General features: G+C 46.1%; 2 protein-coding genes across 3 annotated transcripts; both read left to right on the top strand.

The window, feature by feature from the left end:
- Positions 1 to 644: 644 nt before the first annotated feature.
- Positions 645 to 10,436, top strand: LOC133923941 (probable E3 ubiquitin-protein ligase HIP1). Of its 2 annotated transcripts, none has more exons than XM_062369252.1 (7): positions 645 to 899; positions 4,596 to 4,689; positions 4,809 to 6,592; positions 7,621 to 7,671; positions 8,594 to 8,692; positions 9,144 to 9,290; positions 10,036 to 10,436. In XM_062369252.1, exons 3-7 carry the CDS (start codon positions 4,904 to 4,906, stop codon positions 10,165 to 10,167), a joined length of 2,118 nt encoding a protein of 705 aa, XP_062225236.1. In that variant the 5' UTR covers positions 645 to 899; positions 4,596 to 4,689; positions 4,809 to 4,903; the 3' UTR covers positions 10,168 to 10,436. The 2 variants fall into 2 exon arrangements, with proteins under 2 accessions (XP_062225236.1, XP_062225235.1); XM_062369251.1 differs by having other exon boundaries at positions 4,593 to 4,689.
- LOC133925381 (uncharacterized) lies at positions 1,832 to 2,314 on the top strand. Its single transcript, XM_062371324.1, has one exon. It carries the CDS (start codon positions 1,832 to 1,834, stop codon positions 2,312 to 2,314), a length of 483 nt encoding a protein of 160 aa, XP_062227308.1.
- Positions 10,437 to 26,154: the final 15,718 nt, after the last annotated feature.

Genomic DNA, 26,154 nt, shown 5'->3' with positions numbered 1-26,154 from the left:
AGTTTCTTCTAGTGAATTTTATTATAGATTTATTGGTGCTTTTGACTTTATGTGATTTCTGCTATGAGAGGATATCAGGAGGTTCTTTTGTTGTTTGATCTGCATGCTTGTCGTGTTAGTTTTTGATAGTATTATTGTCCCTATTTTTCTTAAAAGAGGGAACTGTATCTTACCACGTCTGACAGGATTGTTCGGCTCGTTCAACGATCTAATAACGCTTCACGCTGCTGATGATGGCTAAAAAATTTGATTGGTCTTTTTAGCCTTACCTTATCAGTGGTGGACGTATCGACGTCAACTCTTTCGATTCAGCTTGGCAGCGATAATTAGGAAAGCTACGAAATGTTACGGACTACGGATCTGTATATGTATTACTATATAACCTGATGATAATGATGGAATAAAGTGATCCCGATTCTTAAAAAAAATTGCAGCACCTCTGGAAGATCCCAAAACCAGTTGCCAGCATCAGCATTTATGACGGGGCAGTTTTAAATCACGCATTTAGTGGCAGAATGCGTTGGACGGACGGATTCGCACCCCTCCACGTCCACACTGCCCACCGTCGATCCAGCCCATCCGACGGCCGGAACGCGCCCGCCCCGTGGCGATTATCTATCGATCTTTACGTGGGTTCCGCTGCGTCGCCCACTTTCCACCACCCACCCACCCCAAAAAACGCCGCAACGCCCCCACCCCTATTTTCCTCCTCGTCTGTCGTCTGCTCCTCGTCTGTCGTCTGCCATCTCCTCCTCTCCTCGATACATTCGAGCACGGCGGCAGCGGACGGTAGGAAGCAGCAGGCGGCGGCTCCCCCTCCACTCGTCACCACCGATCGACGCCGATCGGGGCCGCCTGCCGGCGGAGGACGCCGATCGGACCCGGACGGCGCAGCGTCCGTACGTTCCTTGGTTCTTGCTCCTGGCTTCTCTTCTTGACTGTTTGCGGTGGCTAGGGGGAGCGGTGGGTGGATAGGGTTGGGCTCTTGGCTGAGGGGTGACGGGGATGGGGTCGTCCTGGTGCGTTGCGGTGTGAGGGTTGAGATCTGTGGGGGATTTTGTTGCGCGGGGGGGGGGGGGGTGGGGCGGATCTGGAGCTGGTTTGTTTCCGCGGAAACCTTGCGCTGTAGGACGTGAATTTTGTTGATCTGGGCTCGTTTGGGGGTTAGGGTTAGGATTTCGTGGTAAAAACACCGTCTTTGCGCGAAGTAGATAGCCTCAGGTTTTCCGACTTAGGTTTATTCTTAGGCGCTTTCGTAGAAGACTGCCCATTTATGCTGAAATGTCTTCAGTAATGTAAGGTGGGAATCTGACAGAGGTAAAACCTGAGAATTTTATTGGGAAATGGATGCGCAGAAGGGGGGGGGGGGGGTAATTGCATGGATTAGGAACTTTACATGTCCAACAGTATTTTACATTTTCTGATACTTGCGAAATTATTCCGTCATTCGTGCCTAATATGCTGTTTGGTGTATGACTATTATGTTCCTGGAACCAATTATTTTTGACAATTATATGCTTATCTTGGAGAGATTTGGGATTTTGCCATAGGCTAGAAGTCAGCTTCGCGAGAATGCCGCTCCCCACCTTGACTTTGCTAGAATGCCATTAACAACATTGCCACCTTACTACAATGTCATTCCTTCCTTTTCTTTCTCATTTTCTTTTCTTTTCTCATTTTCTTTTCTTTTCTCATTTTTTGACTTGTGATCAGACTGTTTAGCCCCTGGGCTTGGTTGGAATACATCGGACTGGACCGGAGGCCTCAAATCAGACTCCAACTACCCTAAAAAAAGAATCAGACTCCAACTTGACTCGACTGGTACACGACAATGGCCGTAGTCGGACGCACACGCTCCTTCACCCTCCTCCGCGCCCTCGCCGCGTCGAGGACGCGGCCACCCCCGCCCCCGCCTGTGCGGTCCATCCATGAGGGGCCCGACACCATCGACGAGCTCTTGGACCGCCACCTTGCCAAGAAACCCGCAGCAGTCCTCGCCGACGACGCGGTGGAGGCCGAGGCATGGCGGCGGCTGACGAGCTCGCGGCGGGAGGTGCTCGGCCTGTACCGGGACATCCTTCGGGCGACGCGGCTGTTCGCGTGGCCCGATGATCGTGGCGTGCCGTGGCGCGAGGTGCTGCGCGCCAACGCCAGGCGTGAGTTCGAGGAGGCGCGCGTGGAGCGCGACCCAGAGGTGGTGGCGAGGCTCCTCATCGGCGGCCGTGACGCCATGCAGCAGGCGCTTGATCGCCTCGCTGAGGCGTCCCGCCGCGCGGTCCAGGCCGAGGAGGCCAAGTGCCGCGGTGGAGCTTAGATTTTGTTACGGGATATCCCAAATCCAAGCGTCTTGTACTTTTTGTTTAATCTTGTTGTAAGCAATCTCTATGGTGCTAGGAATTGCTTCAAAGGATTGGGCTATCTCAAGCAATTACGCCTCTACATGTTTAATTTCTCTTGGCAAGAATTTGTGAGAGCAAAACACTTTTTCTAGCATTTGATCAATGTTATGATATATGATACAATGTGTTGTAATTCAGAACCTTTCACTTGAAAAGAATCGACTTTGTACATCATGCTACTTTCAACTGCTATAAAAGATGATGCTTGGTTCCTATCCATTGTGTGTAATCTCCATCCCTTGAGCCACTCCTTTCGGTGCTATGAATGTCTCGTATATGAATGCTCATCTTGAATCTATGATGTAGTAGGGAATAAATGTCTTGTATATGAATCCTCATCTTGAATCTATGCTGTAGTAGCTTGCAATTATACCATGTGTCAGTTTTGTGAAATGTCGGATGTTGCTAGAATACCCAATGCATCTAAGTGTTCTCTTGCTCTTGCCGAAATTCATCCTGGCATTGCCATCAATCGTAAAAATTCACCAATAGTCACCATAGCAACACGAACCATATGAAAATACGTGATACATCTTCGTGTCACCAACAACAATTTTCCGTCTCGAATACTTTGAGATCAACTTCAGTGCACGATGGCAGTGGTTGTATACACGCACATTCTTCTTGATAAGAATGAGGGTTTCAACCTTAGATGATTTCAAATTAAAGGCAATAGCAAGCCTTACACTTTGCTTATTAGATATTAGTGTTCTCCTAGATTCAAATGTAATCGCGTCACAGAGATTTCTTGGACCATCCAACGTTTCCCCAATTTTTCTTGACAGAATATCAGATAATTCATGAATTGAAATTTGCAATAGAACATGGACTGAAATTATCCAATCAAACCTGATAGCTTACTGAAATATAGCTTAGTGTATACATCACATGACATATAATATGATATCCATGCAAATTGTAACATGTCAGCGGTTTGAAATCTATTCAAACAACTCCAACAAAGTTTAAAATGGGTAAATATGCAATAGAATATGGACTGAAATTATCCAAACAAACCTGACAGAACACTGAAATATAACTTGGTGCATAGATCACATGACATAATATGATATCAGCAGTTTGAAAGCTATTCATTGTTGTTGTATGAATAGATTTGAAACTGCTGACATGCTACAATTTGTATGGTTATCATATTATGTGTCATGTGATGTATGCACTAAGTTATATTTCAGTGTGCTATCAGGTTTGTTTGGATAATTTCAGTCCATGTTCTTTAATTCATGAATTATCTGATATTCTGTCAAGAAAAATTGGGGAACTTTGGATGGCTCAAGGAATCTCCTTGACGCGGTTGCGTTTGAATCTATGAGAACAATAATGCCTAATAAGCATAGTGTAAGGCTTGCTGTTGACTTTGTTTTGATATCATCTAAGGTTGGAAACCCCATTCTTGTCAAGAAGAATGTGCGTGTATGCAACCACTGTCATCGTGCACTGAAGTTGATCTCAAAGTGTTCAAGATAGAAGATTGTTGTTGGTGACACGAAGATGTATCACGTATTTTCATATGGTTTGTGTTGCTATGGTGACTATTGGTGAATTTTTACGATTGATGGTAATGCCAGGATGAATTTCGGCAAGAGCAAGAGAACACCTAGATGCATTGGGTATTCTGATCACCTGTCATTTCACAGAATTGACACAAGGTATGGTTGCAAGCTACTACATAATAGATTCGAGATGAGGACTCATATACACACAATTGACATGAACCGAGCATCATCTTTTGTAGCAGTTGAAAGTAGCATGATGTCACCAGGAGGATGTCTTGGTACAGGCCGAGCACCTCCTGCCGCGAGCTCATCAGCCATCGAGTCATGTATTCCAATGCAGTTGGAGTCTGATTTGGGGCCTCCGGTCCAGTCCGATAGATTCCCACTGAGCCTAGGGGCAAAACAGTCTGATCAGAAAATGAGAAAAGAAAAGGAAGGATTGACATTGTAGAAAGGTGGCAATGTTGTTAATGGCATTCTAGTAAAGTCAAGGTGGGGAGTGGCATTCTGGTGAAGCCACTTCTAGCCGGTGGCAAAATCCCAAATCTCTCCTTATCCTGATATTGGCTCACAACTCCACATGATTAGAATAATTGCTCTATGATGTTAGTTTGTGATATTCTGTAGGTATGTTGCTGATGTCAATTTTTTGTAACTTATGTTGTTTTTATTTTACCAGAAGCTAGGGAAGCTGTTTGTAGTTTTGTCCAGTTGGCTGCCACCGTTTCCAGCGGTTTCCACCATTTGTCTAATAAATTATTGGTGTTGTACTTAAGGTATGTATATCACCTATATCCTGCATGTTTCTGTTGATTCTTATGGTCTTGTACGTAAGCTGCAAAAGTAACTTTTGCTATGTGTACTTCGCATGTTTTCATTTTTTCATATTTGTCAGGTTTACATTCTCCAAGTTATAAAGCATTGCTTTTTTTGGGTACTGGTTTGATTTTATTGAAATCATCCGAATACCAAGGAATACTGTAAGGTCTGATGCAACATAATAGGATCATCATGCTGTCTTCCTCAGAAACATGCCACCTTGGTTCTAGTTCCAATAGTCCGGCCATGGATCAGCAGAATTTACTTCCCAACAATCCTACCATGGATGAACAGATTTTACTTCCCGATACCCTAGAGAATGAGAGCTACCCTCATTATTTGCTCAATGGCCATGAAGTGGGTATGCCAAATGGAAGCTTGATTGGTCAGCAAAATACAAGCTTGAGCCTTTGGGAATCAGCTGGATCGAGCTCTATGGGTTGCCTAGTTGATCATGGTAACTTTCTTCAGGCCAAAACGGAGCATTTTGCGCCTTCTCTGTCTATAGGTGATCCCTTAAGTATAGACAGGAGGAGACATGAAGCCAATAGCTCATTGCCTTCGCACAACTTAAACATAGACCTTAATGTTAATCAAGCTGATCAATTTGGCATTGAGGATGTTGATGTGGTGCACAGTAATGGGCAATTAACAACAAATACTGCATCTCTCAACAGGAGTTCTTCCATCACTGAGTGTATTCAGCATCATGAAATTTCTTTGGATGCTATCGGAAGTTCTTCCCAGACTGTGGATTGTTTTAATGGTGCAGTAGGCCAAGAATTTGGTGTGCTTGACAGTCACCGTTCATCTTACAAGAGAAAGAATATTGATGGAAATCACGCAGAGACTTCTGCCAACGGAGGTTCACGTAATCAATACCAAAATAATAATATTTTGCGACCTTCTCGGGCCACCCATGAAAGTACTAGTTCAACCATGCCCTCTACAAACTATGATGATTCATACCCTCCCGTGGAACAACTGAACCAGAATACTGATATTTCTCCAAGTGCCACTTTGTCTGACCATTATTCATTGTATGCTGATCCGCATGAAAGCGAAAGATTTGTGAGAAATACACGGATGAGAATAAGCTCAAATGAGTATGATCGATCACTGCCCAGGCTCTTACCTGAGGAAAGTTTCAGGTGTTCTGCTTATCAGCCTACACAGCAACAGTCTTCGTTTATTCCAGTGCAACCTAGAGCAATGAGCTCTTCTGTCAGCTCTCATAGTCGGCCTCATGTGCCCTCTGTTACTCAATTCTCACAAAGTCTTCATCGTCATCCATCTAATGGCAATTTTGGATCAAGAATTGGTAGTTCTTCCAGTTCTGCTGATACAGCGACACTGAGTTCTACTTCGCAAGATCCCAGTAGGAGCTTGATGGGAAGCAATGTTCCTGAGCCCCTCTTTTTGGGTTCTTTTTTTAATGCTGATTCAACCAATTTGCTATCTGCACCTGGAAGCAGAAGCAACCACCAAAATTCAGGCTCCAGCTCCAGCTCCACACTTAGAGCTGCTGTAAATGTAGGAGCTCAACAAGTTCCTGGGTCCAATGCATCCCAGCCCAGCGCAAGTGTAAGACGTTCAGCTGATATCGCCAGGAGCTCTTTGTTTTCTGCTGGTGTTTCCCATTCCAGAAGTTCAAGCATAGCATTGCAGCACCGTGGACCTTCATCCACATCACAAGAGATTCGAAGCCATCAGCCAGGATCAAGCTTTCGTGCCCATCAGCAACACTACTTTAGGGCTGGCCCTTCCTCCATAGATAGGCAAAACTCTGGTTACTTGGACCTCCAGTCGTTTATGCAGACCATAGCTGCTTCAAGAGAAGGAAGCAGAACAGTGTCAGAGGTAACCTGCCCTTAAGTCATTTCATCTAATTCATATGGTCTTCATTAGCGCTAGTCTGATAACATCATTATTTTGATGTCTATTTTTATCATGTTTTATGGAGCATGAGTAGATATATATTGCTTCTGATATTTTAGTTCCCAGATTTCTACTTATGTGGTGCCTATTGTGCCATGAAACTGTGCTAGATAATTTTGTCCTAGCTGAATGCTTTTATGTATTGTTATGTACATTGTTTATTTTTTTATGTATGCATTAGTTAGATGATCTCAAGTTAACTGTTTGAAGTAGTTATGCTAAATCTACAATCCACCATAGTTTTGATCTTGCAATTGCAAATATTTTTTTGGTTCTTAGTATGTATCTGTCCGATAGTACGGGACCCTGAATTGTACCAAGCTAGCAGATTTATGATTGTAAATTGAGGCAATGCATAGAACATTTACTTGGTTGAATAGGGAATATAATAAGCTAAAAAGAGAGTTGGGGACTGGACTTGTCAGAAAGTCTATGTTGACAGTTGGCATGGAATAAAGAGAGAAATATGAGTTACCTTTGTTATATCCACTTTTCTATTTGTTCTTGACTTCCTCAACTATATCTTAATGCTGATAATGCATTTGCAACCCTAAAAGCACTCCATAAGTTCCATATTCAAGAGAAACCGTTGCATGTGTGATTAGCTGTGTTATTTTCATGTTTTGCAAATTGCACTTGAATGATGAACTATTTTCACCTTGGCTTGTTATCACCTATCCCTTGTAGTGAGATTAACAGTTGTCAATATTGTTTGTTCTAATCTAAATCTTACAGTTTTCTATGTAACAGTGTAAGCATTATTTCCTACACTAGATGTGTTCCAGTATTGCAAGCAATGAATCTGACTCCTTGATAAGTTAGCAATTGATGTCACTTTTTTGTTTCAAAAGCTCTCAAGTCTACCTTCAAGTCTATAATAAATGCATTACTGACTTCACCTGTAATTTGTCTTGATTTTGTCATTAACCTTTCACTATTTTCTTGTACAGCTCCGCAATGTTGTTGATCAAATTCGTCAGGGGCGAACTGCGAGACTGGAGGTCAGAGTTATTTTTATTTTTTACATTTTAATGGATCTTAACATTTCATTTGGTTTAATTTCTTTGCACATTTAATTTTATATTGGAATCTTCTGCGATTTTTTTAATGTGGTCGAAATCCTTGAATATACTAGTATATAGACAAACAATATTGTGTTTTCCTATAAGCTTAACTGTAAACAAGTGATCGTTGCTAACTAGTTAGCTTTCTAAGTAGATGATTTGTAGCAAGTGGTGGTGTGGAAATTCTCTTGTAATTATCAATTCCCAATCATATATATATTAGTCTGCAACTTGCTGTACAACGTATCATCCGAACATTTGATTATTTCCTGAAATCATTTTTTGACTATGGAACCTCTGGTCAAAATCAATCAAACTAAATGTTATGTTTTCTGAGCTGTAAAACAAAAGTGTTTTCTGAAACATTTGCACAGTAAAATAATATACAAGCACTATTCTGCAATCACATTGTGCCTTTTAATTCAAAATTATGCAGTTACCTTTTCTCTGGAAAAAAATTCCAAGAAAGAAAGACTGGGTGTGCATTGAACTTTCTTTGTAACTTTGTGCTATGTACTTTGAACCACTAACAGGCTATCCTTAGGCCTTGCCTTTTGCTGCAAAAATATTCTATTTCATGTAATGTGAAGTCTGAATTTTTTTGTACAAACTATGCTGTAGTTCCATTTGTAATCCTCCAATGATGTGATATATCCTATGTTTAATAATTTTCTGTGAACTATTTCAAAGGCACATAATCTTCCATTTGTAACATTCTCCACAGAATGTTCATAATTTCGAGTAAACTAAGGATTATCAACATACAATGATGAGTCTATGTTATCGGTATTGTTCAATCTGTTGGTAAAATAATTGTCATTGTTGTTCACCTTAAATTGCATTATTGATTTTTGATCAGGATTTACTTCTCATCGATCGTTCCCTCATTGTAAGGAGAGCCAATTTGATTGATAGGCATCGGGATATGCGGCTTGATGTGGATAATATGTCCTATGAGGTAATGAACTTACAGCAGCACTTTCCTTGATGATTTATATTACAATTCTGTTATCCTAAACCAGAAATCTTAGTCATGTGGGAGATTTGAGGGAGGGTAGTTTGATTCCTAGCTTTCTTTGGTTAGTGATTTTGTCTGAAATGTGTGAGTCAAGATAATTTCAGTTGAGATATCATATATTTATTTCCCTGTAAACTAGATGCCCCATGCCATATCCTGATAAATTTGTAGATGCAGCATGGAGTTAAATTAAATTGCATAACTTGGATAAGACTGGCTTGACTTGGTATTTCAGAATTGAAGGGAGTTTTTCCCTGTTATAGGAACTGGTATTGGTAGTACATTGGTAGCCGCTCAGGAATGAAAACTGTGGTTCCTGTGTTAGCATTCATATGGCATGATTGGGTATTTGGGTTTGTGTTTGACTACTGCAATTTACTGTGTTTCTCAGGAATTGCTGGCATTAGGTGAACGTATTGGGTATGTAAACACTGGACTTAGTGAGGAGAAAATTATGAAAGGCTTGAAGCAATGGAAATATTTCTGCATGCCACTAGAAGAATCTGCAACAGGTGTTGAACCATGCTGTATTTGCCAGGTAATTTGAAAGCTTATATTTTCTGAAATTCTGATATAGTTTTGTTTGACTTGAATTTCTTGAGACTGGATGCTATGTTCTCTGATGCCATGATTGACTTATTGCATTATTTATACTGGTTGTCCTTATAAGGCATGATGTTAGATTTTGATTTAGTGAATGCCAGCTACTGTGTTAGAGCTCCGTACTGATAGAATTTTTTTTTTACTCTTTTAATCGTTAAGGGGAAGATGGGTGGTTGCATGTTGCAGGCCCTTCTTAGTTACAGTCGACATAATCGTATTTATGTATGGATCCAATATCCTTTGTACAAATTCGGGCATTACAGACCCAGTCTGATGACCCGTAGATATCTTCTAATAATGCAGACTCTTCATTTCAAGGAGCATCTCATGTACTTTCCTGCCCTACTTTAGCATGTTGTTATTCTGCGTTTCATGAGAGTTTTAGGCTAAGAATTAGGGTGGACATTGAAACAAATTGGCCCTACCTACACCTCTATTCACATAATGAAGTACCATCACCGAGGGGGCTTCTACTCTTGCTGGAAAACTTGACGAGTTTCACAAAACAAAAGAATAAGACCGACAAGTTCTAGAACAAAGCTAGAAATAGTAAAGGAAAAAAATTGGATAATTGATTAAATTGTAAGGTGTCGGTTTTGATATTTAAATTCATATATCCACCGCATCTCCAGGAGTTTTTTTTTAATTTCTTATTGGCATTTCTGACCATGACTCTGCAGGAAAACTACGTCGACGGTGAGGACATGGGCAGACTGGACTGCAGCCATGACTTCCACACCTCGTGCATCAAACAATGGCTGGTTATAAAAAACGTGTGCCCTATCTGTAAAAAGACAGCACTGGGCACCTAAATTATGGCAGTCACCTTCCTGGTCTGAGGAAAGCCGCTGGCCCCATTAGAGAAAGTGGTTATCAGCTTGCTACAACCTTCCAAGATCAGCAGCTGGTCATCAGCATGTTACACCTTCCCAGCATCCAACATACTGGTGGGAATTTATACTATAGGTGGTACATGGTACTTACCCGAAGCCAATGGCTGTAGACCTGGAGTCTCCTCTTTTGTTCAAACCTAGATTCGAGATTTAAAATTTGTTCAATGACATTCGATTTACTTGGGCAACCTGTGATATTCGCTATCCTTGTTCTTTTTTTGCCCTCCGTTTTGTCGCTTGCTTGGCGTTGAATAGGAGACTTGCAAGGTACGAGTCATGAGTCGTTTTGTTTTCCTTTAACCACTCATTGGGTACAAGTCATTGGACACAGGACTTGTTTCAATTTGGTCATCTGAAGCTGTGGGTGGTTGGATGTTGCCCAATGGATGAGCATTCAAATCTGGTCAGGCATGCAGCTGCCAATATGACAAAACATGCATCGGTTCAATCAAGGTTTGGGCCGATGGCAGAGTGGCGTGCAGTGGCTACGTCTCCGGCACAACACGTAGGCTTGTATTGTGATGCGTTGAAACAGGGGTTGGGGGGGGGGTGGGGGGGGGGGTGGGATCAGACAAGTGATGCGAGTGAGCAGGTGCTTGTGCTGGTCATGTTAGTATGTGCTGTGTCATGTTAGCATGTGCTTGTGTTCAGGGATGGTGAAGGTTTGGTGTTGTCAGCTCCTTAGGGCCACTCCGGTGACGCTCATTGCATTTGCGGCGGCGGATCAGGAGATCCTTGCTCATTGGTCTCACGCTTTGTTGGTGATGTGGTGCTTCCCTCTTTCTGGGTATTCTAGGTCATGCGTCGTCGGGAGTTTCGCGTTTGGACGCTATGGATGGTGATCTACGACCGGGTCTGGGTTGGCAGCGAGCATTGAGGGCAGGATCGGGTTTTCACACAGGGGTAGTTACAGGCTTCCGTTATGGAAAGTTGTGTGCTCCTCTACCTACTCAGATTCCTTTTGCGCCTAACCCTCTTCCAGTTGCGCTGCTTAACCCCAATCGCACCTTGCGACAGTTGCTTAGTCACTTCTAGCCGATCAATCCTCTTGTGGTTTCAGATTGGGGAGGAACAGTTTCGGGAGATACAAGATGTTCTCAAGTGGTTTCCTCTCCATTGATCTCTCGGTGTGTTGAGTGCTCTTGTTTCCATGGTTGGTCGCAACAATTAGGGTGTTCCAAGAAGGGAGGGTTTGGTTCGAGCCACCATGGCCGTGGTGTTAGTCGGACCGCTGCCCGAGGTGGACCCGGTCATGGAGATTTTAATAGATCTTGGCAAGAAGGTGGATTTGGTGGTTCGTGACCAGATCTGACTCATCAAGTGTCATCTTGCCGTCATTCTCTCAACCCAGATCGATAGGAGGAAGATCAACAATTGCCATATCCATGGGCAACTGTGGTTGCTGCAGAAGCCAACTATGGGTGTCTGGATCACATGGAGAAGATGAGGTAGGAACGTCCATCATGTCAACAGGTTGCGATTGGGGGAGGTTCATTGAGGGAGAGACCACCTGAAATGATTTCTTCTTCCTCTCGAACTCCTTATAAGGATGTGTCTAGTTGTAGATCTAGATCCTTGCAAAACTGAGCATCTCAGAGGTACAATCATCCTTCTGCTTCTGTTCTTGACATCTGTGCTTGATATGGTTGTGGTTCGTTTGGTCATGTTGTTAATGAGTGTCCTTTAGCTATCCGGTGTGTTCGTTGTGGTCTTGAGGGTCATGGATCTTGATTGTGTCTAGAAAAAACCATGGGAATTTGTTGATCCTTTGTGTGGTGCTCAGAGTGAGGGTCATACCTTCTTTATTGAGAATGTTCCTAATGCCAATGCTGTAAAGGAGCATGCTAGTTTAGTTATGATTATTGTTGTGAGTGTATCTGCTATTGCCTAGCAAATAGAGCATGAGTTTTAGGACATTTTTGGTAGTGCTTGGAGACGCCATGCTAAAAGATGGTCTGATAATCAATTTAGTTTGAGGTTCCCTAATGCCAGGAAGATTGAGGAATGAGCCCATTTTACTACCATGGGTATGAGGAGAGCTAATGTTGATATTAAGGTGTCAACTTGGGACCCTGCCTTGGGAGCCAAGGGATCTCTCTAGAGTGCTTGGTTTAGGGTTAGGAGAATTCCTCATGAAAATCGCTCTGAACTAGTGTTACTCTTGAGATTACTCTTGTTGGATCTCTCCAGAGTGCTTGGTTTAGGATTTAGAGGTCTCATATTGGATCTTTGGTGGGCATTACTCTTGAGATTGATAAAGCAAGCATGTATAAACAAGAGTATGTGAGAATTAAGATTGGTTGTACAGATGTTTTGGAGGTCCCAGCAGTTGTTGAAGGATGTTTAGCCATGCATGATGGCTATTTCTTTTATGATTTCATGTTTGAAAGGGAGTTTCCTAATAATGTTCCTCACATTCCTTCTCCACTTCTTGTGGCAGCTAGTGATAAGTCTAAGGGTTCTTCCTTGCCTGATCTTAGTGAGAACTCCTGTTGGGGGGAATATTCTAGCCCACAGATAATACTAAGGGGATGCCATCAAGCTCTTGGGCTCCAGACTTCTTGCATAAGCTAAGGCTTCCAAAAGCTGTGAACCCCTCAGGCCACTGCCTCTTGAGATAGGGGAAGGAGTAGGTCTCTAGAAGCAATATCAAAAAAAATAAGAGCATAAAAGGAAATTGGCTTGACACGAAGTGACCGATGGTTAATGCCGGTGCAAGTGGTGGCCACCCTAACATCCCAGCGCAAGTGGGAGTTGGACTGACACCTTCGATAGTGCAGCGCCATAATAGGCGACCGGTTGGGTAGCATGCCCTTAGGGCCAATTGCACCACTGTATTACTATAGTAGATAATATCTTTTAAATAAGGGTAAATGCATCCTACCTAGGCCCATGTTGTGCGATTTGACTGGCTCTAGGCCCCTGTGGTATAGTAACACTTTGTATCGCTATCTCTGTAAGGGCATGCTTGCACATTTACACTCACTACTACAGAAACCTAGACCCTTCGGTAGGTAGCCCAGGCTGGAGAAGCCAACCCTTCCACCGTCTTCAGGTTGCGGAGTTTTTCTTGGCCTTCAACCTTACTGTGTAGGCCTAATTTTGGAAAAAGTACACCCGCTTATGGCCACCTAGCAATAGCTTACCTAGCTAGTTAGTATTTATACAACAAAGTCAGTGTACTATGAAAGTAGCAAGCTTATTTGATTTAAATTCGCTACGACAGTAGCTACTAGGTATCAACATGATACCGTAAGACTTAAGTTATATCTCTATTTAACAATAGACAGTAAAACCTAAGTTATATCTACAGCCAAAACTTAAGTTATACCTTCGCTGAAATAATGCATAGAGATTAAAAGCCTCCCCACTGATGGCCTAGCCTTGATGGCAGAGACATCTTAAAAAACTTCCCCACCGATGGCTTAGTGTCGGTGGAGAGGACATCTTAAAAACGTCCCCACCGATGGCCTAGCCTTGGTGGCAGAGACATCTTAAAAAAACCACCCCACTGATAGCTTAGGCTCGGTGACCGGGACATCTTAAAAACCTCCCCCACTGATGGCATGGCTTCGGTAGCAAAGATACCTTAGAAAACCATGAAAACCCTCTAATGTGTCACAGGCGTAAGCCCCGATGTCATAGAGGTACAAATAAACCCTCTGGCAGGTAATAGCCAAAAGCCCCAATATCGTGGAGGTACTAAAAACCCTTTGACAGGTCATAGGCAAAAGTCCTGATGCCGTAGAGGTACTAAAAACCCTCCGACAAGTCATAGGCATAAGCCTCAATATCATAGAGGTACAAAGAAACCTTTTGGTAGGTCGTAGGCGAAAGCTCCAATGTCGTGGAGGTACTGAAACCCTTCGACAGGTCATAGGCGTAAGCCCTGATGTCATAGAGGTATAAAGAAACCCTCCGACAAGTCAAAGGCATAAGCCCCGATGTGGTAGAGGTATAGAAAACCCTCTGGTAGGTTGTAGGAGAAAGCCCTGATGCCGTAGAGGTACTGAAAAGCCTCCGACGGGTCGTAGCCGTAAGCCACGATGTCATAGAGGTACAAAGAAACCCTCCAGAAGGTCATAGGCGTAAGCCTCGATGCCATGGAGGTACTGAAAACATTATGACAGGTCGTAGGCGTAAGCCTTGATGCCGTATAGGTACTAAAAATCCTCTGATATGTCATAGGCATAAGCCTCGATGTCGTAGAGGTACAAAGAAACCCTTTGACAGGTCGAAGGCGTAAGCTCTTATGTGTCGTACAAAAAATCCTCTGACAGGTTGTAGGCGAAAGCCCTGATGCTGTAGAGATACTGGAAACCATCGAACAGGTCATAGGCATAAGCCTTGATGTTGTAGAGGTACAAAGAAACCCTATGAAAAGTTGAAGGCGTAAGCCCCGATGTTGTAGAGGTACGGAAAAATCTCTGACAGCTCGCAGGCGAAAGTGTCGATGCTGTCGAGGTACTATAAACCCTCTGACAGGTCGTAGGCTTAAGCCCTGATGTCGTAAAGGTACAAAGAAACCATCTAAAAGGTTGCCTTAGCCTCACCATGGCTAAAGGCAGAGGGGGTCACGGTCTGCCTCCGTCGGCCTAGCCATCACCTCCAAGAACCACCATGGGGCTCCAGATGGCCCTGCTTCCGGAGCCTCACCACGGCTAAGGGCTGAGAGGGTCATACATTGCCTCCATCAACTTCACCTCCGACAATCGCTATGGGGCTCTGGATGGCCCTGCCTTTGGAGCCTCACCACGACTAAGGGCCGAGGGGGTCGCAGACTACCTACCTCGGCCTAGCCATCTGCTTCACCTTCGGTTACCGCCGTGGGGCTTCGGATGGCCCTGCCTCTGGAGCTTTTCCACGACTAAGGGCGAAGGCTAGAAGACTGCCTCCCTCTGTCTAGCCGTCGGCTTCACCTCCAGTAATTGCCACTGGACTCCGGGTGGCCCTGCCTTTGGAGCCTCCCAATGGCTAAGGGATAGGGCAGTCACGGAGTGCCTCCCTCGACATAGCCATCGGCTTCACCTCCGGCAACCGCCGCTGGGTTCTATATGATCTTGCCTTAAGAGCCTCGCCACAGCTAAGGGCCTAGAGGGTCACGGACTGCCTCCCTTGGAATAGCCATCGGCTTCACCTCTGGCAACCGCCACGGGCATCCAGATAGCCGTGCCTCTAGAGCCTCACCACGGCTAAGGGCTGAGGGGTTGCGGACTGCCTTCCTCAACTTAGCCATCGACTTCACCGCTGGCAACCGTCGTGGATCTCTTGATGGCCCTGCCTCTAGGGCCTCGCCACGACTATGGACCAAGGCGGTCACTAACTACCTCCCTTGGTCTAGCCATTAGCTTCACCTCCAACAACCGACGAGGGGCTCCGGGTTGCCCTACCTCTGGAGCCTCACCATGGCTGAGGGCCGAGGGGTCACAGACTTCCTTTCTTGACCTAGCCATCGGCTTCACCTCCGACAATCATCGTGGAGCTCTAGATGGCCCTGCCTCTGGAGCCTCGCCACAGCTAAGGGCTGAGGGGATCGCAGACTTCCTCTCTCAGCCTAGCCATCGGCTTCACCTACAGCAACCGTCGGTTGTCACCAGGTGGCCCTACCTTTGGAACCTCGCAGCGGCTAAGGGCTGAGGGGGTCGAGGACTGTCTTCCTCGGCCTGGCCATCAACTTCACCTCCACCAACCGCCATTGGGCTCTGGATGGCTGTGCCTTTGAAGCCTCACCACAGCTACAAGTCGAGGGGTTGCGAACTGCCTCCCTCGGCCTTGCCATTGGCTTCACCTCCGACAACTGCCACATGGCTTCGGAGCCTCGCCATGGCTAAGGGCCGAGGGGGTTGCAGGTTGCCTCCCTTGGCCTAGCCATTGGCTTCATTTCTGGTAACCGCCGAGGGGCTCCAGAGGAAAGGGCCTCCGGAGCTGCACTATGGCTAAGGGCTGAGGGGGTCGCGGACTACCTCCCTCAGCCTAGCCTGCAACTTTACCTCTAGCAACCGCTGTTGAACTCCAGATGACCCTGCCTCTGTAGCCTCTTCACGGTTAAGGGCTGAGGGGATCGTGGACTGCCTCCCTTGGCCTAGCCATCAACTTCACCTCCAGCAACCGCCACGGGGCTCTAGATGAACCTACCTCCGGAGCCTCACCAGGGCTAAGGGCCGAGGAGGTCGCAGACCGCCTCCCTCAACCTAGCCATCAGCTTCACCTCTGGCAACCGTCGGTGGGCTCCGGGTGGCCCAACCTCTGGAGCCTTGCCACAATTAAGGGCTGAGGGGGTCACGGACTACCTTCCTCAGCCTAGCCATCGGCTTCACCTCCGGCAATAGCCGTTGGACTTCGGATGCCTGTGCCTCTAGAGCCTCACAATGGCTAAGGGCTGAGGTGGTCACGGACTGCCTCCCTTGGCCTAGCCATTAGCATAGTCGCCGGCAACCACCCCTTGCCATGGCTAATGGCCAAGGGGGTCGTTGACAGCCACCCTCGACCTAACCATCGGCTTCAGCTTCGATAATCGCCATGGGGCTCCAGATGGCCTTGCCTTCGGAGCCTTGCCACGGTTAAGGGCCAAGGGGGTCGCGGACTGCCTCCCTCGGCCTAGCCATCAACTTCACCTCTGTCAACCACCGCTGGGATCGACATGGCCCTGCTATCGGAGCCTCCCCATGGCTAAGGGCCGAGGCGATCGTAGACTGCATCCCTCGGCCTAGCCATCAGCTTCACCTTTGACAATCACTGCTGGGCTCTGGATGACCCTGCCTCAAGAGCCTCACCATGGCTAAGGGCCAAGGGGGTCATGGATTGCCTCCCTCGGCCTAGCCATCAGCTTCACCTTCGGCAACCGTCGTGGGCTTTTGGATGGTCCTACCTCTGGAGCCTTGCCGTGTCTAAGATTGAGGGTGTTGTGGATTGACTCCTTTAACCTAGCCATTGGCTTCACCTCTGGCAACCACCGCTGGGCTCTGGGTGGCCCTGCCACTGGAGCCTTCCAATTGTTAAAGGCCGAGGCGGTCGCAGACTGCCACCCTCAACCTAGCCATTGGCTTCATCTCCAGCAACCGCCGCATGGCTCTAGATGGCCCTGCCTCCAGAGTCTTGCCATGGCTAAGGGCCAAGGGAGTCGTGAACTGCCTCCCTCATCCTAGCTATCGAATTCACCTCCGGCAACCGCCGTGGGGCTCGATGGCCTTGCCTCCGGAGCCTTACCATGGCTAAGTACCGAGGGGTCATGGACCGCCTCCATCAGCCTAGCCATCAGCTTCACCTCCAGCAATCGCTGCGGGGCTCCGAGTGGCTCCGCCTCCGGAGCCTTGCCATGGCTAAGGGCCAAGGAGGTCACGGACTACCTCGCCTCCGTCCACCGCCACTAGGCTTTGAACTACCTCACATCCATAAAAGAACTCATCTCATGGCCCCACTATCGGCTACACCTCCTCCTCCAGGAATGGCGAGGTCACTATCCCCCGCCAAAGGTGTCAGTGTCCAAACCCTTTGCACATCAATGACACCTACCTCGGTTGCATTGAGGCCTAAACCTATGTAAGACATCATCACTCCAGTCGCTCCTAAAAGACTAACAAAATACCTATAATCGCACTCTCTGGCTGCTAACAACTGTTGCGCCCGAGGGGGCTGGGGAGGGTGAGGCACTAGAGCTTAGGTGCACATAGGAAAAAAAATAGGTCTAGCTGCATGCCCGAAGGATTGCCATAAACTTCGATCAAAGAAAAAAAAAACAACACTAAGCAGACCCAAGGACTTAGTTATATTAATAAATTTTACATCCAAAAGATGCTTACATGCCTTCTCGAGTTCCTAGTATTTAGACTACTCGAGATCAAAAGCACTGACAAAGGATGGGGAAGAAAACTACAAGCCCTAATAGCAACGCATGAAGCGGCATATGCGCTTCATTTGTGGCCTACCTCTACAAAGGCTAATGTAGTAGCCATCCCTCTCATTGTTAGAGGATGAGGACAATGACGAGGATGAAGAGGACTTCTCCACGACCTTCTATCCCTCCTCCTTGGCCTTCTTCTTCTCTGCCTAGGTTGCCTCTTTCTTTGCTTCTACCTTCTCTTCCTCGTTGATCTCCTTCTCTAAAAGATCCTTGTCGACCTCCAATTCATTATTAGAGATACCGATAATCTTGACTGGAGAGACCAATTGGACTGGAGATCGAGATGAAGTGGCAGGGGGTGCCTCTCTCTGCAAGGAAGGAAGCATGATGGTTGCTGGCTCCAACCTTGAAAGCATGCTTGCGGGACCGCTCGCCCCCAACACCACGTTAGGCAGAACTGGCACTGGAACTAGGGGTGACCCCGCCCCAGTCAAGCTAGTCAAGATCATCGACATCTCCGATGATGCGGAGGAGGAGGACACCATGATCAAGTCAAAGAAGAATCTGTCCCTTACACAGCAATGAAGGATCGACTAGGTAGATCCTAGATTTTATAGCAGGACAATCGTTTGCGTATGCCTAGGGAAGAAAATGGAACCGCCACGGGTACTATTTGGCAGCCTTCCCAATTATTATTTTGAGGGGCTGTGGCCACATCCTAGTCAAATTCGCGCACATACGGGAACTCCCTGCGGCAGCGCCCTAGTTTTTTGCATACACATCCTATCGCATTTGTTATTTGAATCCCTTTCAATGCATGCAAGGGAAATTAGCACAAGACCCCAGGAGAACCAGCACAATACTCCATTAGACGCACTAACATTACCACGTATCATTAAGCACTTGTGCAAAAATAGGGATAATATCTTGCCTCTACGTGCGATCTACAATATGACAGTTCAAAATGGTGAAAAGGCTCACCATCAGAGAAGCTGAAGATCTTACTCTGACCATTGTTGGGCTTCGGAGTGCATTGCTCCCGTTCGAACCTCAACGGCCTTCGGCTTCAATGCCTCTACACCTCCGATCTCAGCATGGGCTTTGGAGTGCATTGCCTCTGCTCAAACCTCAATGGCCTTCGGCTCCAACGCCTTTACACCTCCAGCCTTAGCATGGGCTTCGCAGCACATTGCTTTCGTTCGAACCTTGATGGCCTTCTGCTCCAACGTCTACTGCGTCTCTGACTCTCGTCATAGGACTCTGGACCATGCAGTTTCCTTTGGGTCACGCCATCTCCATCTAGCTTCGTCACAATCTCTTACGGTCATCACTGAGAGGCTCTTCAATGAATAGAAGTTATATTAGAATATCCTGACTATAAGGTTGGCTGAAGCTAGTTCATTCTACATCTGCTCGCCCCTCTACACCTCGGGGCCAGTAGATGAGGGGGTACTGCTGGGGGGAATATTTCAGTCCACAAATAATACTAATGGGACACCATCAAGGGCTTCTTTAGAGCTCTTGGGCTCTGGACTCCCTGCAAAAGCTAAGGATTCCGGAGGCTATGAACCCCTCAGGCCACCGCCTATCAAGACAGGGGAAGAAGCTGGCCTCCAGAAGCAATATTAGCAAAAGGAGAACCCCAAAGGCAATTGGCCTGACATGAAGTGACTGACAGTTAATGCTAGTACAAGTAGTGGCCACCCTAACATCCCAACGCATGTGGGAGCTGGACCGACACCTTGGATAGTGCGGTGCCGCAATAGGTGACTGGCTAAGTACTAGGCCCTTAGGGCCAATTGCACCACTGTATTGCATAGTAGACAATATCTTCTGATTAGGGGTAAATGCATCCTACCTAGGTCCATGCTATGCAATTTGACCAGCTCTAGGCCCCTGTAGTATAGTAACAGTTTGTATTGCTATCTCTGTAAGGGCATGCTTGCACATTTACACCCTAAACGGCACTATAAGTACAAACCTATGGCCATCAAGCCAGGGGATTAATCTTTTTTACTATCAACACATTTTTGGTTCTCTCTCTTCTCTACTTCCTCCAAGCTTGAGTCTCCTCTCTAGAAAAGACTCTCACTGCACGTTGTTCATGGAAGACATGAAAACTTTCACCAACAACTCCTAAGAAGGCTAGGATAGAACCTAGTAAGTGGGGTTCTTCCTCCACTATGATCTGGAGTGGGCGTAATACTTACTTAAAAATGCTTCGTCTCTTATTTTGTTGAATACTCATGCTAAGTCTACTCCACAAAAAGTTTCATCTACTTCACAACAATCTAAGGGTTTTATTCGATCTGTTGGTAGTTGTGGGATGGAGGCTTTGAGAGGATCTCATAATCTTATACATTTACCTAAAGGTCTCATACCTGATAAAGCTCCTATTGATGAGAACACAGAAAAGATTGATGCTATTCAGCACATAGAATCCAGTGATGATGAAGATGATTTGATGTCTGATGAAGTTCAGTACACTATCATGGGTGATCAGTTCCTATCTGGAAAGGATGATCCCCAATAGATTGGGCTTATCAGATGTTCTTTTCCGGATTTAGACTCTGATCTGATCGACACTTCCTCTAAGAAGTTGGATCCTTCCCCCTCTGTTGTTACAGTGGATAAGTCTGTTGCTTTGGTTCCAAATGACATGATCTCTTCCTTGAAGGATGGCGCTCAGGGAGAAGATCTTCCAGTAGCAGATTCCCAGATTTTGATGCCTAAACCTGTCCCACAGAAGAAGCTGGTCCCAGTCCCTTCTAGGGCTACTGAGCGGTGTGCTCACCTAGTTGCAGCTCAACGTGCTAAGAAGAGAAACCTTGAAGGTAATTCACCCACTCCTTTACCTCCCACAGTCAACAATTCTTTTCATGTTCTTTCTGAGATTGATATAGTCAATAGGGCCTGTTATATGGGTGTTCTCATTAATTCTTCTGACGTTGAGGTCATTAATTTCATTAAGAATCTAGAAAATGCTAGATGTGCTCTAGCTACTAAATCTCAAACCCCTATCATACCAGAAGATTATGTAAATTTTCTAGAACAGAATGATTCCCCTAAATTACTTGGGTGGATAGATGATCAGGAGGTTTCTGTTCGTGATGATTTTGTGGTGATTGATTCAAAAATAATAAAAAAACAACAGAAAGCATAATGTGAAACTTGCTTCTCAATGTCACAGAAAGAGAATTTTGAGTCCAGGGTCCCTAATAAAACACTCCATATCTCACAGAGACCTATGGGGGAGGTGAGGAAAAAGACTAAAAAAATACAAATGATAGGTTGTTTTGGGAATTGCCAAGGGTTTAGTAAGAGAGGTATGAGTCCCTGCTTGAGAGAACTCATTTCTGTTCACATATTTGATTTTATCTGCTTGCAAGAGACATTAAGAAGAAATTTTTGGTATCTTATCTGAGAAAGTTGGGTCCTTCTTCTTTTCGTTGGGAATGGATTCCTTCTCATGAGAAATCTGGTAGGCTCCTTCATGGGATTAATCCAGACTCTTCGGATATAAAGCATGTTAAACATGGTGATTTTTTGCTCCAAATTAATGTCTTTGATAAACAATTGAAAAAAGATTGGGTGTTTATGAATATATATGGTGCTGCTCAAGATGAACATAAAACTGATTTTCCGATTGAACTCTCCAATTTTTGTTCTCATATTCAGCTTCCCCTTTTTATGGGTGGGGATTTTAATATATTGAGATACACCGACTTTAACTTGGTACTATCCTAAGTACAACGGCTCATTTACAATCCTGCCCTTCGTTATCTTTGGTCATTAACAACGGTCCTCCCTTCGATCTGGCTCCTGAAGCTCTGTGCTTGACAGCACCTTCGCCAGCCCTTCGGTTGTCCTCCTCGACGCGCCAAGCGAAGATCCTCAGATGGCCTCCCAAGGCACGACGAAGGCTTCGCCAGTGACATCTTCGGTGTTCCTTCGATCGATTCCCACACGACACAGAGCGAAGGCCTTTGGCTAGCCTCAGAATGCCTACCATTGTTGATCCCATCTGCTGGGACTGGTCCGACGGTGCCTTGAATCTGAAGAGTAATTCTGAGTTGACAAAGTATTCCTGTGACATGACACATTCACAACAACTAACTGTAAGCTTTATAAGTAAAGTGGCTGCAGAGGTCTTTGACCCAACATCTGAAGAGGGCCTATGAGACCATTCCCCAACATCATCCCTCACGGCAAGGCTCCTCTTTGATGGGTCGAACCTATGAAATGGTATCACCGAACACCGTCCCCTTCAGCCCGTCAAAAACCATGTGCTAAGGTTTACCTTTGGCAAAGAAGCCCCCTTTCTCACCTGAAAGGTTCCTCTATTATTGACAGTTTCTCTATTGAGATGCTTTGATTCTTGATGCACTAGTTACCATTTATTTATCATAATTGCCATGTAAGAGACGGTACGACTCCCAACACTTTTTTTCCAAATGCCCTCAATTTTTTACTGCTATATATACTTTACCCCATGGCTCATTTTTACCACAACCTCACTTCCTTCAAACTTGCATGCACAACTTTCTATGCTCTGCATGGAGGTACTTGAAACTCTGCACACCATTAACCCATAGGACCTAGTCCAAGGCAGTGTAGTTCGATGGCTCCAAAAAGCAAGACCACCAAGCTGAAGACCTACTAGATAGGGAAGTCAAAGGTCGATGAAGAAGTCCTAGACAGATTAAAGAGAGAGACATGATAAGCAACATATCAATGGTTAGGCTTCCCCAGGAACCGGAAATCCTGATTCCAGAAGATGATGAAGCGATTGTCTTCTTAAACTACTTCAATGCTAGACTTTGCCTATCTTGCAACGAAATGGTGGTGAAGGTCCTTAAAATGTTTGAGATTTTTCTCCATTAGCTGATGCCGAACTCCATCGTTCGGCTTAGTCTCTTCGCCTGGACAGCGAGATCGAAAGAAGCGAAGGCCAAAACTAGAGCTTTCATTGCTGCCCAATGGCTCCATCACCAGCCGAAGCCGGTATTCGTTCACGATGTGCAGTGCGAAGCCCACTACGGCTGCATGAACTTCACCTACCGAGGGGGTTTGGCCACACCTATCGTGGCGTACAAGAATAAATGGCCGAAGGACTAGACACATTGATGACTCTACCACAAAGTAGACAAAAAGGACTATCTTGTGTCAAAGTGCCTAGATTACAAGGGTAACCATGCCTTGGACGTGGAGATAAGGGGTCCCCAACGGGTGGCCTTCGACGCTTTCACGAGATGTGCGAAGCACCTGAGTACTTGTGACCTTGTCGAGGAATTCATTGCTACAGGCGTGTGGCCACTCAGCGAAGGGTGTACAGTTCCATCCTTTGGGCCAAAGGGGTCAGAAGGACTGTGCTGCCCCCAATTTGATTTTACCGAAAAACCTGGTAGGCATTCTGGCCTATTTTCCATCGGCCTTCGATTTGTTACTAATTTTCCATCGGCCTTCGATTTGTTACTCTTTCTTATTCGTTTGTACTTTGAAACAGTTGTGATGGTTGCCGATGTGGAGGCCAAAACCTGCCTCCTCCTGGGAAAGGTCACCATGGCCGAAGGCCTGTAGCAAACAGTCCCTCGGCTACCAGCTCAATCGAATATTCAAGCTCCAAGGTCTCACCTACAGAGATAGGTCGAAGGCCACTGGTTTGTCAAATGTAGGTTCCGGAAGGAGGAGTGAAGCCAAAGTCGGGGAAAAAAGGAAAGTTGGGAAACCTTCGGCACGTGGGAACAAGAGGCGCAAAACTGATATACTGAAGAATGTTGCTCGTTAAGATGCGGATAACGTCTTCGACAACACTGGGGTTGATGAGGACTTCAGGGTTCCTGACACCATACTTGCGACACCTCTTTAGCAAGCATCATCTAGAGATGCGACAGATTTGTCTGTCGCCTCCCCATCACGCACCACGACTACTGCTCCAACTGTGCTTGCTCCCCTCTTCGATACCGACGATGATGAAAACCCACTAGAGGCCGAGCTTTGGGACAACAAGATGGCCAAACAGGTCAGCCTGGGAGATTCGAGACGCGAGTCATCCAACATCTCGAGCTCATACTCCGACTCCTCTGAAAGTCAGCAGGCTGTGGGGAGTGAGGAGGAAGATGCCTCGCTGCATCTATGTCATGGTGGATGCAAAAGGCCATGTCATTGGGCACCTCTAGCAATGCCAAGGTTATCAATGCTGAAACACTGCGAGTTAATTCATTCGAATGGAGCTCCAAAGAGGTTAAGGATGTGAAGAACATATTCGATAGCTTCCTCCTCCCTGAGCTTGAGATATAGCTATCTCAGAAATTGGCCTTAGATCTTTTGGACACCTTCGATTTGACCACTGCAAAGTTACCTTAACTTATTATTAAGCCCCCTTAGCATAGTTGTACTTATCATGTTTTATGCTTCAGGGTATGCTTGTTTTGCGCAACCTGCGTACACGCATGGAACAATTCAAAGCTCGTGAGAAAGCTACGAGGAGATGAGGGTTTTGCTGCTCTAAAGAGATAAGAAGGCCGAAGCCAAGCAAAGATAATCTCTTTGGCGAGCGAAGGATGCCGTTCTGAGGTCGCAAGAACTTGAAAAGGAGGTGGACACCCTTCGCTCGAATACGCAAGAACTGAAACAAGAAGTGATCACCCTTCACCAATGCGCAGAGGTTTCTGAAACAAACATATCAGAACTTGAAACCAAGAACTAACGCCTAACTAAAGCGCTAAGTGAGGCGAAGCAGTTTGCTTACGATGCCATCTCGGAGAAAATACAGGTTCTGGATCTAAAGGTAGTCATGGCTGGTGAATCTATCAGCCAGACTCTTGAAGACTTGGGCGCTTTGGCCATACCTCCAATCTTCGACCAAGTTGGCCTGGACGGCCTCCTCGGGTGGATTGCAGAGTCTTCACAAAGGATTCAGCAAGCAGCCTACCTGCATGGCAACTTCTGTGCCATGATCGTAGGCCGAAGCATTATCAAATCCTTGGAGTCGATAGGTTGTGACCACCACAAGGCTCTTCAAAGCTCCTCGTTCTACTACCCGCTAGACATGTCCATTGAGTTTGTGTCAAAGACTTCAAAGGCCTCCGCCAGGTCCTTCACCAGCAACTTCTGGTGTAATAAACACGGGTGCACCCTCACCCTTCAGGAGGTGGAGATTAACCGCCGCAAAGTAAGTAACTCTTCGCTTTGTGTCAGCATCTTTTCATCATCATCATCATCATTATTATTTTTTGTTTAAATTAACTTGGTTTTTTTAGGCTACTGCGAAGACCATGCTTCGGCCATCGCAAGAACTGCCCAGCCCACTTCGGTGCCTGCCACTTCGCAAGTGGCTGACAAACTGCAAAACATAGGTCCGGAGTAGGTGTGAGTGATGGGTTATTTAGTTTTGATTGAAACATCCCATGTTATTTGAAACATTTGTATTGTATCTTAATTTCTTCTTTAAGTCTTTTAACAGCCTTCGCTTCCTGCACAGGTAAGGGTGGCAATTTCCCCTGTCGGGTCGGGTCCCCGCGGGTTTCAAACCCGACGGGGGCGAGTTCGGGTGCAAAAAAAACCCCGCGAAGCTATCGGGTCGGGTCGGGTCGGGTCCTTAACTCGGGTCGGGTTCGGGTTTGGGTATGTTTTTTCACCCGTGGGTGTCACCCGAAACCCAAAAACCTGCCCCACACCACCGCCCACCCCGCCCCACTGCCTGCCCCGCCCCGCTCTGCCCCACCCCGCTCGCCCGCCCTGCCGCGCCCGCCCCGCTCGTCCGCCCCAACCCAACCCGCCTCCGTCACACTGCCGGGTTTCGGGTTGCCCCGTCGGGTTTCGGGTCCCCGTCGGGGCCGGGGGCGGGGGTGGTTTTGCGCCCGATATTGATTTCAGGTTCGGGTCGGATTTGGCGAGTCGGGTTTCGGGTTCGGGTCCGTTCCAGAAAAACCCGACAGGGGTAGACCCATTGCCATCCCTATGCACAGGTCCTACCTTTGGACTCTACACAATAGCCGAAGATGTTGTCACCTTAACTATGATGCATGATAACTTCTACATGTCATGGGTTTGGTGGGATTCAT

The sequence above is a fragment of the Phragmites australis genome, chromosome 7 (genome assembly GCF_958298935.1).
Source record: "Phragmites australis chromosome 7, lpPhrAust1.1, whole genome shotgun sequence".
Classification (NCBI taxonomy): Eukaryota; Viridiplantae; Streptophyta; class Magnoliopsida; order Poales; family Poaceae; genus Phragmites; species Phragmites australis.
This window is presented reverse-complemented; position numbering and strand designations above follow the sequence as displayed.

Coding starts and splice junctions, on each gene's coding strand:
- LOC133925381 (XM_062371324.1), top strand. CDS start 1,832: ATGGCCGTAGTCGGACGCACACGCTCCTTCACCCTCCTCCGCGCCCTC.
- LOC133923941 (XM_062369252.1), top strand. CDS start 4,904: ATGCAACATAATAGGATCATCATGCTGTCTTCCTCAGAAACATGCCAC. Junction 7,672..8,593: donor GGCGAACTGCGAGACTGGAG/GTCAGAGTTATT, acceptor ATTTTTGATCAG/GATTTACTTCTCATCGATCG. Junction 9,291..10,035: donor AACCATGCTGTATTTGCCAG/GTAATTTGAAAG, acceptor ATGACTCTGCAG/GAAAACTACGTCGACGGTGA.